The sequence below is a fragment of the Daldinia loculata genome (assembly GCF_022478755.1).
Source record: "Daldinia loculata strain CBS 113971 unplaced genomic scaffold F4817scaffold_48, whole genome shotgun sequence".
NCBI classification, from domain to species: domain Eukaryota; kingdom Fungi; phylum Ascomycota; class Sordariomycetes; order Xylariales; family Hypoxylaceae; genus Daldinia; species Daldinia loculata.
In genome coordinates, this window is record NW_026054902.1 from 12,768 (window position 1) to 29,587 (window position 16,820).

General features: G+C 48.9%; 1 protein-coding gene across 1 annotated transcript; it reads left to right on the top strand.

Moving 5' to 3' along the window:
- Positions 1 to 587: 587 nt before the first annotated feature.
- On the top strand, positions 588 to 15,595 carry F4817DRAFT_318586 (acetyl-CoA synthetase-like protein; the record flags this gene model as incomplete). The annotated part of the gene is made up of 6 exons (XM_049300932.1): positions 588 to 1,585; positions 1,644 to 4,747; positions 4,800 to 6,913; positions 6,969 to 7,039; positions 7,097 to 15,404; positions 15,461 to 15,595. The coding sequence occupies 6 exons, from the start codon at positions 588 to 590 to the stop codon at positions 15,593 to 15,595; spliced, it is 14,730 nt and encodes a 4,909-aa protein (XP_049156317.1).
- Positions 15,596 to 16,820: the final 1,225 nt, after the last annotated feature.

A 16,820-nucleotide genomic window follows, 5' to 3' on the forward strand; every position in this document is an offset into this window, starting at 1 on the left:
CGGCCACAACTTCCTTCATCTAATACGTATGCTTTCAAGTGCAACGGCTCGTCCTAATTTGGCGCTCGAATTAACCAAAATTAACCTTTCTGGCGCGTCTCGGTATCGTGGCGGCCCGATCGTACGGGTAAGGCGTCCTCAAGTACATTGTAAACGAGATCTTCGACCGTTCCTGCGTCAAGCCACAAAAGCCACTTCGCCTTCTCTCCTAGCTTCTGTGTTACCTCAGCCTCTAGTACCTTGAGGTGTAACTGCCTCGAGTACAAGGGAATAGAGGTATCGCGTCAGGTTTTGAGTTCAGAGGAGATGTGGTTGCAGTTACTTTTATACCTAACGTGTCAAGGCTAATATCAGGTATAAGCAAAGGTGTGCTTTGGTCCTATCTACCTATCTTAGCAGCTTCTTCGCCAGTTACGCGAGAATCATCTTAATCATAAACTCCAATCACACGCTATCGCCCACCCGTCGTCACGCCATCGCAGTGACTACTTGCTCAGAAGTGACGGTTGAGGTAACGTGGTTGATTACCACTATCCTCTTTCGTGAAGCGCATGTCCTCTAATGAAAAAGGTCATTCGTGCCTCACAATGGAGCTGGAGATGGACTCGAGAGAGCTATCCATCCTTAATCCCTCTCCTTTGATCCTTGAGGGACCAAAGCTGCTTCACGATCTAGTGACAGAGTCGAGCAACGATAGCCTACTAGCTATAGATTATCATTGCAGCACCGGTGCTGGATTTAGCGTCACCTATCATGAACTTCACTCTGCAGCGACCGCGCTGGCTACGCGCATGCTCGAAATCTTGCGGCCGCCAGGGTCGGTTGACTCCCGGGAACGGCTTGTTATACCAATTCTCATCCCACAGTCGCCGGCGCTGTACGCCGGGCTCCTCGCCATTTTGAAAATCGGTGCTGCCTTTTGCCCGTTGAACGCCGATATTCCGAGAGATCGTCTCAAATTCATATTGAGTGATGTCAAGGCTGAGCTCGTTCTAGTTGACTCTAAATATGTAACGAGAATACCGGACGATGATGCTTACAGGATCCTGCCGGTCGACCGATCATTGGACCTCCTAATGTGCAACACGGGACAGCTGGTTCCCTACAGCTGCAGGGTACCTGAGCCTGACGACCTGGCGTATGTCATGTATACATCCGGCTCTACTGGGACGCCTAAAGGGGTTGCAATATCCCACCGTGCAGTGACGCAGAGCTTGCTTGCCCACGATCGCCACATTCCACGATTCGCTCGCTTCCTCCAATTCGCGGCGCCCACATTCGACGTGTCTGTGTTTGAAATATTCTTTCCGTTGTTCCGCGGTAGCACTCTCGTGTGCAGGAGTCGCGCGGATATGCTATCTGATCTTCCCGGCGTTTTGAGAGATTCGCGCGTAGATGCGTGCGAATTAACACCATCCGTTGCCGGTAGTCTACTTAAGAAGAGGAGCAATGCTCCCGAATTGCGTCTCTTACTGACCATCGGCGAGATGCTTACCGAACCCGTCATCCAGGAATTTGGAGGTGACGATGATGGAGGTAGCCTGCTCTGGGGCATGTATGGCCCTACTGAAGCGACGATTCATTGGTAAGTATTCCGCAGTTTTCCTTGTCGCGGTTTGGAATACTCATGCCAAAGGTTGCAGCGCAGTCCAACCCTCATTTTCCAAAAAGTCTAGCAAGAATAACATTGGAGTTCCTCTCGATACCGTATCGGCATTCGTAATAGATAGCGATACTCCAGAATTCCGGGTGCTCCCCCTCGGCCAAGTCGGAGAGCTCGCAATCGGCGGCGATCAGGTAGCCATTGGATACATTAATAGACCCGAGCAGACTTCGGCCGCGTTCCTCGATACGAGTTGGGGTCGAGTGTACAGGACTGGAGACAAGGCTAGAATATTGCCGGATGGCACAATAGAGTGTCTTGGCAGGATTGCTGGCGGCCAGGTCAAGTTGAACGGGCAAAGAATCGAGCTCGGGGAGGTCGAGCATGCCCTCTTGCGCACGCCGGGATGTCATGGAGCTCTTGCTGTTGTGATCTCAAACGTTTTGGTGGCCTTTGCGGCGGTTGAAGACGACGCGAGATCAACAGGGATGCGGGCGGCAATTCTTTCCCAATGTAGATCTTGGCTACCAGCCTTCATGATCCCTGCTGATTTGAAGATCGTGGAACATTTTCCTCGGTTGCCTTCGGGCAAGATCGATAAGAGATCCCTAATCGAACAATACGAAACTTCGACTCCTCACGATTCCGAAGCGGAGGAAGCATTCGAAGATGAATTGGAGCGTCAACTCTGCGAGACCGCCGAGGTCATTCTCGGACGGCGCGTCACTCCGTCGACGTACCTACCCTCGTTAGGAATGGATTCCTTAGCGGCTATCGAATATGCATCAACTATTCAGGCCGGTGGAATTACCATCAACCCTATCAACATTTTAGATGTGACGACTGTGCGGGAGCTTATTCGCGTCATCGAAGACCGGCATGGCGGGGTACACTCGCCGAGCTCGACCGAATCTCCCCTCGACCGGCATGATCAGGCTTGCTTTGCGGATCTGTTAGCATCTGAAACGGCGACGCAGCTACGTCCTGAGAATGTCGAACGTGTAGAGCCGTGCAGTCCTCTTCAGGAGGCGATGGTCGCGGAAACCCTAAAGGACGCGAAGCTATATATAAATCAGACCGAACTCCGGTTTCCCAATCACCTTACGGTCGAATCGATAGAGTCGTGGTTCGTCGTTCTCGCTCGACGTAATGAAATTCTACGGACCGGATTCACATATCTCAATGACAAATTATATCAAGTAATTTGGAAGCAACTCGAACATAGCCAGATTGAAGTCCTCGACCGTATATATTCTTTTGAATGCGCCGACGTTGAGCATTTCCTCCGTCGCCCATTCAAAATTAACATCATACCCAGCCGCGCACCGGCGACGTACCACACCGTTGTGATGACCCTTCATCATTCAATATATGATGGATGGACAATAGATCTACTAATTGAAGATCTTTCTCTTTTAGCACGAGGCGAGCCGCCAGTAGATAGGCCTCAGTTCGGGCGGATATGCCAGCATCTAGCTGCCCCCTTGAGGAATGAGATTGACGCAAAAGAATTTTGGGCGGGAAAGCTTCGCGGCTATGCTCCTACGCCGCTACCTAACTTTAAAACTTCGGCCGCGCGAGAGCCCCAGATTATGACGGCGCGCAAGGAGATTAAGGTCGATCCCGTATTAGTTAGAGACTCTGCGCTTGGAGCATCTGTCGGGTCCCAGGTCATATTCCAGGCTTGTTTATCCTGGCTCTGGGGGGCAATCAATGGCGTCGGCGACACCATAATAGGATCTGTATCATCCGGTCGGACTCTTCCTATTGCCGGTGTTGAAAAGATAATGGGGCCGTGTATGACAACCCTCCCCGTAAGAACAATCTTAAGCGAATATACTACAGTTATCGAGCTTCTCCAGGGCATTCACATGTTCAATCGGGAAACGCTCAGATATGGCGGTCTTTCTCTTTCGGATATTAAACGAGCTGCTGGAATCCCTCCTGCTCAAAAGCTCTTCGACGTTATCTTCGCCTACCAGGAAACTCTTGCTAGTCGCAAACGGATCGACAGCATTATCCACGAAGCTTGGCACAAGGACGTGGTAGAAACAAAACTTCTCGTCGAAATAACTCCCTCTGACAGTAGCTTCTCGTGCCAATTGACATGGCATTCGGACGCCTTCTCGCATCCCCAAGTCGACGTCTTATTTAGACACCTCGATTCTTTGGTTCGCTATTTTATTCCGAATAGAGACCGACCGCTTAGTAGTGTCTTGCGATGCTTTCCGGTTGATGACCTATCCCGTCACAACGAGATTCCGAAGATTCTTCCAATATCCTCGAGCTTATCCGAGCTTGTAGAGGAGGTAACACTGAAGTATCCAACTAACGACGCCCTATGCTTCGCGTCATTGATCGGCGCTTCTAATATACAGGCACATACCTTAACCTACGGGGAATTGAATTCGAGAGCGAATCAGATAGCGAACTATCTACGGCGATCCGGTATTGTGCCAGGAAGGATAATTGCGTTAGTTATGGACAAATCGCCGCTGCTGTACTGCGCTATTCTCGGGATACTCAAAACTGGCTGCGCGTATCTCCCCGTCCTTCCCAGTACCCCTTCGCAGAGGATACAACTGATTTTTGAGCAGGCCCAACCTCAAATTTGCCTCGTCGACGAATCCTTCCCACGGCAGATTGCTGAAGCATTTTATTGCCCCGTCGCTAATATGTCGCGCGTGATGCTCTCTGAATATCACGACTGTAACATTGAAATTCCTACGGGTCGGAACGATCTCGCCTATGTAATTTACACTAGTGGAACCACCGGGACCCCGAAGGGTGTCTCGGTTACTAACGCAAACATTCTAAGCAATATTGAAGCACTATCTCGCATCTACCCTCACGAGCCCTCGGACCGAATGCTGCAGGCTTGTTCTCAAGCATTCGATGTATCCGTATTCGAGATATTCTTCTCCTGGGGTAACGGCATGTGCCTATGTTCGGCTACTAACGACGTCTTGTTTGAAGATATCGAAAGCTCTGTGCGGGCACTAAGAGTAACTCACCTCAGTATGACCGTCACCGTTGCTTCGCTTCTAGAACCTAGTCGGCTGCCCAATGTTAAAATGCTCGTTACATCAGGTGAGCCGATGACTGATGCAGTGCTAGAAACCTGGGCACGGCAGCTATGGCAAGGTACGTAAGTGCCCAACTGTATTCTCGGTGTTCTACTAATAGGTACTAATAGGCTACGGCCCCTCGGAGACGACTAATATATGTACCGTTAGGAAGGTATCTCGAGGTGATTCGTCGCCATACTTAGGGTGGCCTCTCGAAAACACCTCAGCCTTTGTTTTCTCTCAAGATGCTCCAGAGCTGATGCCCCTGGGTTGTGTTGGCGAATTATGTTTCGGGGGCGACCAGGTCGCTGCGGGCTACCTTAACATGCCTGAACTGACCTCGACTAAGTTCTTCCATCATCGTGAGTATGGCCGCTTATATCGATCCGGAGACCTCGGTCGTATGCTGCCCGATGGCTCTTTAATTATCCTGGGGAGGATCGACACTCAAGTGAAACTCCGAGGACTGAGGATCGAGCTTCAGGAGATCCAAGCGATTGTTCTGAGGGATAGACTTGCCAAGGCCTGCACGAGTGTGCTTGCTACAATCGGGGGTGCTTCTACAGAGCAGCTAGTTTTGTTCTACGTTCCTACTAGTTATGAACGCCCGGGCTTTAGCATATTGCCCATTACAGATCCGATAAGAAAGTCGATGGTCATGATACAGCAGACGCTGCGGGATGCTCTGCCAAATTACATGGTGCCGTCTTTCGTTATTCCAATATCTACTCTACCGTTGACATCATCTGGGAAAGTCGATCATGACTCGCTGCGTTCTTCCGCTAGCGACCTCTCGGGCGTAATATTAAACTTATGCAGCACCATGCAAAGTGTCGTTGAAGATTCCCTCGAATGGACCGAGATCGAGGTTTTGCTGGCAGGAGTTATTTCAGAGACGCTGCGCGTCGATAAGAAGGTAATCAACCGATGGGGTTCTTTTGCTGCCCTCGGAATAGACTCGATCTCCGCGATGCCTCTAGCGCGGAGGCTCCAAACAATCCTAGGGAAACGAATTCCTCTATCCCTTATTCTATCAAATCCTAGCGTCGGACGACTTGCTTTAGCCATCGCCGAGGACACATATACAACAACAGTCCAGCCCAATGGAAAGACAGTCGCTCTGCCTCAGCCGCTGGCGGAAGCCGTTCGGAGACGCTTTGATGACCGGGGAGAGGGGTGCGTGGAGAATATTCTTCCGTGTACCCCTTTACAAGAAGCTATGCTTTCGTCTTCTCGAACGTCTTCTGGTGGGTCTTCTTACTGCAATCAGATGATATTCCGACTTTGCCTGCCCTCGCAGACTATGAAGAAACACTGGGACGTGATGTTTAAACGCCATGGAATCCTGCGGACGTGTTTTGTAACGACTGAGGATGCCCGTCATCCAATGGTCCAAGTGGTTTTGACGTCTCACATTCCTACGTGGGAGACTGTCAAGGCAGACAGGGCTAATTTCCAGGATCTGATATCCCGGCATAGAAGCTCCCTTCCTTGTGCGCTTGACAATGGTGAGCCTCCAGTATCCCTCTCCTTTTTCCAACTTGAAAACTCCATAGAATATCTGTCATTTATTTGCCATCATGCCGTCTATGATGGTGTCTCGATGAAGCAACTCCTTGCGGAAATCGAGGCGGTATCACGGCACGAGCAGTTACCGGCTGTTCTACCTTTTGAATCATTCCTTCAGGAAACGCTTCCTCTACATCCCAAAGCGGATAGTTTCTGGGAAGAGCACTTACGTTCATTTTCTCCATCTCGCTTTGGCAAGTTAACCTCTGTTAACCATCCCGACTCGTATGTAATATCGGGAAATGTATCACGTCGTCCATATTCCTCCGTTGCGGCTCGTGCACAGGAACTAGGTGTTTCATTATTACCATTATGCCAGACGGCTTGGGCTATTACGCTCTCTCTCTTGCAAGATAATCGTGATGTCTGTTTTGGAAACGTTGTGAGCGGTCGCTCTATCGCCATAGACCAAATCGATACCCTTGTAGCGCCATGCTTCAATACTGTTCCTGTTAGGATAAATATTTCCAATTTCAAGTTTGCTCATCAAGTCATGAACAAATTTCAACGGCTCAATATCGAAATGATACCATATCAGTTCACTAGTTTACGACATATCCAAACGCGACTCCAGTTACCATATCTTTTCGATACCGTGCTCATTGTCCAACCGCAGGGTTACTCTTTAGATGGGACGGTCTGGTCACTGGAACAAGAACACGGCGCCATGGATGTAAGTTATTAGTTGATTGCTGCTTATTTAGACCAATAAGCTAACTCCAGGACAGGTGCCTCTTGTGTGCGAGATCACCCCTTGGCAGGAACGAAATATCCTTACTATGCAACTACACACAAATCTGTGAGCTTCAGGCCCCATCTCGACTACACTTTCGGTGTGATGCTTACCTACGAATAGTTCAATCTTCTCACGTCATATTTCATCACTTATACTAGATATCTTCCAGGATGTTTTTGAAGCCTGTCTAGAACGCCCATCGTCGCATATGCCAACCACTTCCAACTTGCCAGCCGAACGGCAGAATCATATTTCCAGTTTGACAGTATCGCGGGAACTAGCAAGAACGGATACAGATCTCGTGGCACCGGATAAATATGAGATCGACGAATCCTGGAGTAGAACTGAATCGATTGTTCGTTCGGTGCTATCCAGACTAGTAAATATCCCGGAGGAGAGGATTGGACGGCACGTCTCGCTATATCGCTTTGGCCTAGACAGTATTGGCGCGGTTCAACTAGCAACTCTTCTTCGTCGAGAGTCATGCGTCATATCTGCAGTAGACGTAATTGAGAATCCGACCTGCGCAGGCATCGCCTCTCGCCTGACGACCCCCGATTGCGAAAAAGCGCGTTTCGTCTATGGCTTCAGCAGCTTTCAGGATACCGTCAGTAGGTATTTAGATAGAAATCCCAAATCACCCAAAGATTATGAAGCATTGCTGCCATGTACCCCGACACAACAGGGTATGATATCCCAGTTCCTTAACTCAGATGGAGCGCACTACTTCAACTACATAGCCTGGGTGCTGCGAGCCGGAGTTGATTCTCAGCAAATCGCTGAGGCGTGGGTACGGCTTACGGCTCACTGCCAGATATTACGGACTGGGTTCACACCGGTTGATCACAAGGACACCTCCTACGCGATGGTAATTTACCCCGTGGCTGGCTTCTCCGCTCCGGTGTCGATTCGACAATCTAGCTCCTTCGATCGTTCAGAATGGCGTGCAGGTGCCGCCTTAAAGGTTCTCGAAAACCTTTCGATACCGCCCTGGCAAGTCGTCATCGTAGACGACGGATCCGGTCAATCGACTATGCATCTTGCTATGCATCACGCATTGTATGACGCAAATTCACTACGATACTTACTTGGCCGATTGGCTGAAGCGCTGTCGGGTGTCACGAGCGGAGGTTCTCCTTCAATCCATTCAGCTCTATCTGCTTGCCTCGATCCCGCACATTCTAAATCGATCTCGGAAGCATTTTGGAGAGCGAAAGCCGCCGACCTCGTTGTTAGCAAGTTCCCGGCGATGACGCCACTTCATATTTCTAACCGCACTTCATTAACCGTATCTATGACAAGCGATGTGTCTTCTGATAGTCTTCGTCGCATGTCTTCCCAGGCAGACGTTACGGTCAGGGCCGCGCTACAGGCAGCTTGGACCCGGGTGCTTTCTTCCTATCTTGGGGAGACGTCTGTTACGTTTGGAATTGTTCTTGATGGACGTTCCACGCAGGAAGAACGAGATGTAATATTCCCAATGGTAACAACTTTGCCTGTTCTCGCGCGCAACTCTAACTCCAATGCCGAGCTTCTCGAAGACATGATGCGGTACAATACAAGTCTACGTCGGTATGAGCGTACGCCCCTTTCTAAAGTGCAGCGGTGGCTCGGCCGACCTGGTAGCCAACTATTTGATACTATAATAGCGTATCAAACCGCGGATAAAATCGAAATTGAGCATCCGTGGGAGATATTGGAGGAGGCCGCATCAGTTGAATATGCGGTTGCGCTTGAAGTCGTTGAGACGACTTCGGGGATACTTCAACTGTATCTGACGCACCAAGCAGATATCCTGCCAACCGAACAAGCGCGTCTTCTCCTGCGGCAGTTCGATGCCTTACTCGCGGACCTTCTCACATTCCCTCGTGGTCATTCCGATAAGCTTTCTCGCCTCACACCTGAAATATTCTCTATTCTTCCGGCGGATAGCCAGCAGATTCCGCCTCCTGCAGACCTTCTACACCAGCTTGTTGAAAATTCTGCTCAGCGCATACCAACATCCACTGCTCTTGAGTTTGTTAGGGAGCTGGGAAACCCGGTCTACATCAGGCGTTGGACCTATCGCGAGTTGGACGAGATGGGAAATCGGGTCGCTAATATGCTATCACATCACAATACGCCACCAGGTAGCATTATCGCAACATGTTTCAACAAGTGCCCGGAGGCCTACTTCTCAATCCTTGGGATTCTGAAGGCAGGATGCGCATTTCTGTCTCTTGATCCCGGCGCCCCAGTATCGCGGCTCGAATTCATCTTGAGCGATTCCGCGGCCTCTTGTTTACTTATCGAATCGTGTTTGGGTGATAGCTTGGATTTAAATATAACAGTTCCAATTTATACGGTTATGGAGCGTGAACTCTTAAATTTTCCAGCGACCCTAAAGCCTGCTCGAAGATCCCCATCAGATCCGTGTTATTGTCTTTACACAAGCGGTACGACAGGTACTCCGAAAGGTTGTCTTATAAGTCACGATAATGCCGTCCAGGCCATGCTTGCTTTTGAGCAACTTTTTTCTGGTCACTGGGACGTACATTCTAGATGGCTACAGTTTGCTTCGTTCCATTTCGACGTATCTGTCTTGGAACAGTATTGGTCCTGGTTTGTAGGTATCACTGTTGTTGCGGCGCCCAAGGACCTGATACTTGCAGACATAACCGCCACGATATCAAGTCTAGACATTACCCATATCGACCTAACGCCGAGTCTAGCGAAGCTTATTCATCCTGACGAAGCGCCAAGCCTATGTAGAGGCATTTTTATTACCGGAGGCGAGCAACTTCGGCAAGAGATATTGCAAGCGTGGGGACCGAAGGGGGTTATTTATAATGCTTATGGCCCCACGGAGGCCACTATTGGTGTTACGATGTTCCAGAGGGTTCCTGCTAATGGTAAACCGTCTAATATTGGGCATCAGTTTCCAAACGTGGGTACTTACGTATTAGAGCCCGGTACCGAAATCCCGGTACTTAAGGGCGGCGTCGGAGAGCTGTGCGTGTCTGGGAGGCTTGTCGGCCTGGGGTACCTAAACCGGAAAGATCTCACCGAGGAGCGTTTCCCGGTGCTTGAGCGATACGGCGAACGTGTATATCGTACGGGCGATTTGGTGCGCGTGCTTCATGATAGCTCATTTGACTTCTTAGGCCGTGCCGACGACCAGGTTAAGCTGCGCGGCCAGAGGCTCGAAATTGGCGAAATCAACCATGCCATTAAGTCCGGTCTCCCTAATCAAGTGACGGATGTATTCACCTTAGTTACAAGATATATGGGGCAAGACAGAGATCTCCTTGTTTCGTTTCTAGCCTCCGACGTGGGCTCGCGTCGCCCTACCGATTTGCAAATCGCTTCTGATCAGATATCACTGAACTTGTCTCGCTCAGCGCTCGAGGCTTGCAGAGACCGCCTTCCTGGATACATGGTTCCCACTTACGTTTTTTGCGTGCCCTTCATCCCTCTGTCGGCAAATAATAAAGTAGATACGAAACGTCTGAAACAACTCTTCGCAGAGCTACCCCATGATCACTTGCGGGATGGTACGACGGGCTCAACCAGCACTGAGAGGGCACTTAATGAAAAGGAACGATTGATAGCGTTAGCTATCTCAACTATAACAGAGGTCAAAGATACCGAGATCCACCCATCGTCTTCGATATTTGAACTCGGCATCGACTCGATTAACGTTGCGCGGCTAGCTATCGCTCTTCAATCCCGGGGATTCACCCTCGCAGCTCCTTCGCTCATTTTACGACATCCTCAACTAAGTCATCTCTCCCAAGCCCTCACCCAAGCGACCCCTATGACTCTCAACAGACAAACTCTTCAAATCAAGCAGTCCATTCGCGCTCAATACCATAGGAATATTGGTGCAGTGTGTAGGACTTTAAATATCGATCAACCAGACGTGGAATACATCGCGCCATGCACTCCCCTTCAAGAGGGAATGATTACTAGATCAAAGGCCTCTGAGATTCAATCGGCATATTTTAGTCAGTTTCAGATCTACCTCGATACTACGGTGTCGGTGAGTCGCCTAAGAAATTGTTGGGATAGCGTATTTGTCGAATATGCCGTTCTAAGGACGACGTTCTTCCCTACTTCAGATGGGTATATCCAAGTCGCAACCAAGAAAACGGCTGTGCCCTGGTTTGAGGTTAATCCAGAAGAAAAGGATATCGCAGTTCTCATGTCAGAACGTCGAGACCGCTGGATTGCGTCGAATCAGGATATTCTTGGCAATCCTATAGAGATCGACTACCTCAAGCATCACGGAAAGCAAATGCTCCTCCTTCGGCTGTTCCATGCCGTCTACGACGGCCGTAGCTTTGAACTCCTGCTCCGAAGGGTGAACGAAAAATACTTCCAAATACCACCCGTACGTAGCCCTACGTTCTTTGAGGTATTGCCCTACGGGCCGCTCTTGAAGCATATTGAATCGAGACCTTTCTGGGAAAATATGTTTAAGGAGAGTTCATTTCAACCAATGCCGGCTATTACAGTTCAGTCCGGGGCACTTGACGTCTTATTATCTCGAGTGGTCAGTATAAGCGGATTGGAAACCCAGCGGTTAGCGCTCGGCGTAACACACCAAACCGTAGTCCTGTCCGCTTGGTTAGTTGCATTACACCAACATCTCGGGTTTGTGCCTACTGTTGGCATTGTCTTCTCTGGGAGGTCCCTAGTTTTTGAAGGCATAGAAGACGTAATTGGGCCCGTCTTCAACACGTTGCCATTCCGGGTAGACCTTACTAATCACGACAATTGGATTTCACTCGTACAAGAAGTCCAGGAGTACAGTACTTGTATGCTAGAGTATGTGCATACGCCACTTCGAGATGTACAAAAGTGGTGCTCGAAGGGAAAACCATTATTTGACATCCTCTTGACGTTTGACCGGGAGGACGTCCTCCCAACAGCAGAACCTAGATCATCATTCTGGTCATCGGTACAGTCGACTGGAATCCCCGACTACCCACTGGCGCTCGAGGTAGTCTTATCACGAGACCAATCCCTGCGAACCAGTATCGTCGCTCAGAAGAATATTGCTACAGAAGCTGCTATTAGTTTCTTACTAGACGAATTCAGCCAAGCTCTCATAGCCTTCGCCAATTCAGAAAGTGATATGCCGCTTCCGAGTGGTCCCATGGCGTCCGGTGGGTCGGGCACCGTATCGCAAAGTTCATACTTGGTAAAGTCAAATCTTTCGACTACGGAAATAAATGGATCCAAAATCTTCAACAACATCAGAACCCGGGAAGCTCGGCACGAAGTGGCCTCCTTGGCTGGATTGCCAGACGAAGAAGTCCAAGAAAACACAAGGTTCCTTGAGCTTGGTTTGGATAGTATTGACGGCATTAAGCTCGCTGCGAGGCTCAAGAAAATTGGCATTCGAATTACAATCAGCGAGCTAATGAAAAACCCCACCTTCAAGAGCATCGCCAATTCCCATATTACCACAGACACGAGCGGCGATGACAATCACAAGGAAACCATTAGCCTAAGCAGCTCGAGCGCCTTCTTGAGGGGATGCTTAGTACAGGATCTAAAAGATCTTCATAATGTCACGGCCATTCTACCGCCAACGCCATTGCAAGATTTCATGGTAGTGGACATGCTGCTATCTGACTTCAGACGATATTTCAATCACGACGTACTAGAGATTTCGCAAAACACAGATATCAACCGACTAAAGTCGGCCTGGACTACAGTATATGCCAACTCCCCAATTTTACGAACGACGTTTTCAGCGATCGACAGCCCAAACAGTAAAGCCGCGTTCTGTCAAATTGTCCGAGACCAACCCTTCGAATTTAAGCCGACAGTGGAGCTTTCCGGTTTAGACGATATCTCGAAAGTAATTGACCGGGCCCGGAACAGAGCAGCAGCAGCCAATGGAACGTCAGATCTATTTCAGCTAGCCCTCGTAAATACTCCAAATGGTCGCTATCTCGTCCTCTCAATCGCCCATGCCCTATACGACGGGTGGTCAGTCGAATTACTCCACAGAGACGTGCAAGCAGCGTACGATGGTCACTATCACGCGCGAAGCGCATATGAGCCGTATCTTGCTCATCTACTCTTTAGCTCCTCGACCGCGGGTGAGAGCTTTTGGGCCGACTACCTAATGGAGGCTCGTCCAACTATCCTCCGTCCTATTGTAAATCTGCCCAGCAGCCATACGCCAACAATACATCGATCGGAATTGCTATCTGCACTAGACCCTCGAGGCGTGACGGCGCTATGTAAAAGGTACCACGTCACGCCACAGGTCCTAGCTCAAGGATGTTGGGCGCCGGTACTCGCTTCGATGTCAAAGTCCCTCGACGTTATTTTTGGTGTAGTATTATCAGGAAGAGACACGGACGAAGCTCGAAACTTGCTATTCCCTACCATGAATACTGTGCCTCTAAGGGTCATACTCCATGGGACAATGACGGAGTATTTCGACTACTTACAGGCTAGCATGTCAGACATCCTGGAATTCCAACACTTCCCACTTCGAGAGGTGCAGAAAATATCCAAATTCAAGGGGGAGAATATCTTCAATACACTCTTCCTCTTGCAAAATATTGGGGATCACACGGTCGGATCGGATAGCGCCATTCTACGATCAGTCCATGCATCGTCCGCTGTGGATTATCCCGTATGCGTTGAAATGGAGATCACTAGGAAGTCAGTCGTGTGGCGCATAGCCGGTGACGAGCGTTATATATCCCTAGAGGATGCGAATCGAATTCTAGCCAATATTGAACGTGTTCTAGGGTATTTTACCGGGGATTATGCAGGTATCCTCGAATTTGACATGTCAGATAAGGTATCCGTTTGTGGGTTAGAGCCGTTCGAACCGAACAGCAATACCACTGACGGAGTAAAAACAACTTTGGGCGACGAAGCATCACGAGAAATAAATTTCGCGCACTTGGAATCGCCTGTATTGGAAGTCTTGTCCGAGCTGTCGGGGATAGACAAGCATATTATTAACCCTAATCATTCCATATATTACCTGGGTCTGGATTCTATCAGCGCTATCAAAGCATCATCTATGATCCGAAAACGGGGGCTAGACGTTTCTGTCCGTGACATACTCGAAGCAACATCTATACGCGAAATAATAGATCAGGTAGCAAGTCACGACAAGCAGTCAAAAGCTCGCCTTACGGATTCGCCGTCGCGACTCGACTCGATACTTAAACAAGCTGAAATAGATTCTCTCCTCAAGGATGCCGGGTTAGATGAAGCTGATGTAGAAGCTGTTCTGCCAGCTCTACCCATGCAAGTGCACATGCTAAGCACCTGGCAAAACACAAACGGACTTCTCTTCTTCCCGCGATTTACTTTCCAGCTTCGTGGAAACACCAGCCACGAAGCGATCTCGAAAGCATGGTCTATGCTTATATCTGAGACTCTGGCGTTCCGAACACACTTTGCCGCGACCAAATCCACCGAGATCCCCTTCGTCCAAATCATTACGAAATCAATGTCGATAGATTATTCCAAGCACAACCCGCCGGATATCGTACAAGGTCGCCAGGTCTACGAGGAGTCCGTGACGCCCTTCTTATATATCCGCGTTGAGAATTTAAGCCTAGAAAACCACCTTGTTCATCTACAGATTCATCATGCCCTATACGATGCCATCAGCCTGCCAATTTTAATGAGCCGTTTCTTAGAGATATGCGAGAATAGCCTGACACCGACCCTGAGCGCTTATCAACCTAGGTGGTCTGAGTTCGTGTTGAGTCACTATTCCCCTACTATACAGCAGCGAAGACAAAAGTTCTGGATTTCATATCTTCGAGGAATAGCCCCAACGCGCATGCTGCCTCTGCAAAACACTTCAGCAGATATTCAGAAGACTGGGGTAATATCACTGTTTAGGCGCAATGCGATAAACAACGTGTCGAGAGTTAAAATGGTAGGTTCAGCCCACGGGGTAACGCTGCAGGCGCTCTTTTTCGCAGCCTACTCAAAGGCTTTAGCAGCTATACGGCAGTCCGACGAACCAGGCGAACATAATAGAGACGTTGTTTTTGGAGTTTATCTCGCAAATAGAACAAGCTTTACTGGCATTGAAGAAGCGCCATTTCCGACGTTGAGCATCGTACCTCTTCTCGTCAGAAACCCGTTGACCCAGTCAGTCCTTAATTTAGCTATTGAGATTCAAAAAGATATTCTTGAAATCAGTAGCTTTGAGAATGCTAGCGTGAGCTTGTGGGAGATTTACGTTTGGACGGGGATACGGATTGAGAGTTCTGTCAACTTCCTCGCTTCCCCCATGAATCCAAGCACCGCATACACGACGCGCAGTGTTACGATGACCGAAATATCTGATAATCCGATATCAAACCCCGATAGTGACGGCTCATCGTGGAGCGCTCCACGACCAAATGGGCGCTTTACATCACAAAACGAAGCGATGGAGGTGTATATGGTGAGTTCATTCTTATCCATCCAAAACAGGGACACGACGACGCTAACGATCAACAGCATACACTGGATGTCGAAGTGGCCATACGTGAGGGTAATATGGATATTGGCATATTCAACTCTCCCTTTCTCTCGGAGTCCCAATCCCAAAACATAATTGGGGACATTACTACCATATTAGAGGCTATACATTAGGCTACGGTGAGCAAAATCTTCGAATGTCACTATAGACGACTAGACCAGCCGCTTCTTGATATTACAAACAGCAGATAGGAAGTCCAACTGAATGGACCTAAGAGGCCAGTTTAATTGCGTTGATTTGCATATATTTCGCCTTCCCATAACGACAGACTGTTATTTTCCTTCTCTCGATTCTATCCTGTAGATGCTTAACCCTCCATCCCGTCGTGCGGTCTTGTTCCGTCTTCTTCTTAAAACCCATATTCGTTCACTGCCAGGTTATAATTTATACTATAATACACAAGGGCAGTATGAGATGGTTAACGTTACCTGTCAGGTAATGGCATTACCAACCATCCTTGGAGTTGAGATGGCAAAATCATACGATTCGCCTGATTGCTTGTTGAGATATCTGCATCCCCGCTATTATGTAAACGTTAGAGTCCATTGCACAAGACAGGACAGGTAAGGCCGTTTGGGGGACAACTTAACAAAAGTCCCATTAATACTTCATCGCGAAATCGATTATCGCAGCCCCAATTAACGCATACGAGATTGCCAAGTTCGCTCGAGCACCTCCTACTAAAGCTAAGCCGATGAGGCAGTTGGAACCCCTCATATAACGGCTGTTATAGGTAGGTAGGTCATGCCAATGCTATCGTATTATGTATTATCATTAGGGCGAAAGGATGGCCTAAAGAGGAAACGAGCTCACTAGAAGCCTCGGTGAGTATATCTACAACTAAATCGGCGAAAGAACCGTGTTTCCCCCATACCAGCATGGTGTTACCTGGCTACGAACAATTGGGGGTTCAGTATGCCAAGCTCAAAGACACTAGGGTTGAGTGGAACGAACAGTGGCACGTTACCCAGTCATACTTCACCCTTAGGTTAGGTGCTCTAAAGAATTAGTTGTTATAGAAAAAAGTCTTCAATGCAACGTCCAGATATAGAAGTAGTTAGTCAAAGCCCTACGTTATAGGCATTCGTTATAGGTATTTTAGACTCGTTGTCTGGGGAAGTCCAACAACGTGCGGAGAATCTAGGCCTTTCGCAAACTTCGGGATCACCCCCAGGATTGTAATGCACTACTACGCATACATTAACAACCCAGGTGACCCGGGTGAGCTTCAACCTCTTTACCTCTCTTACACATTTCCTCAATCGTTAGTTTGCTATGTATGCGACGAAGCCGAGGGAGTGATAAACAGGTTAGAGAGAGTACAGAACCAGTAAGCTG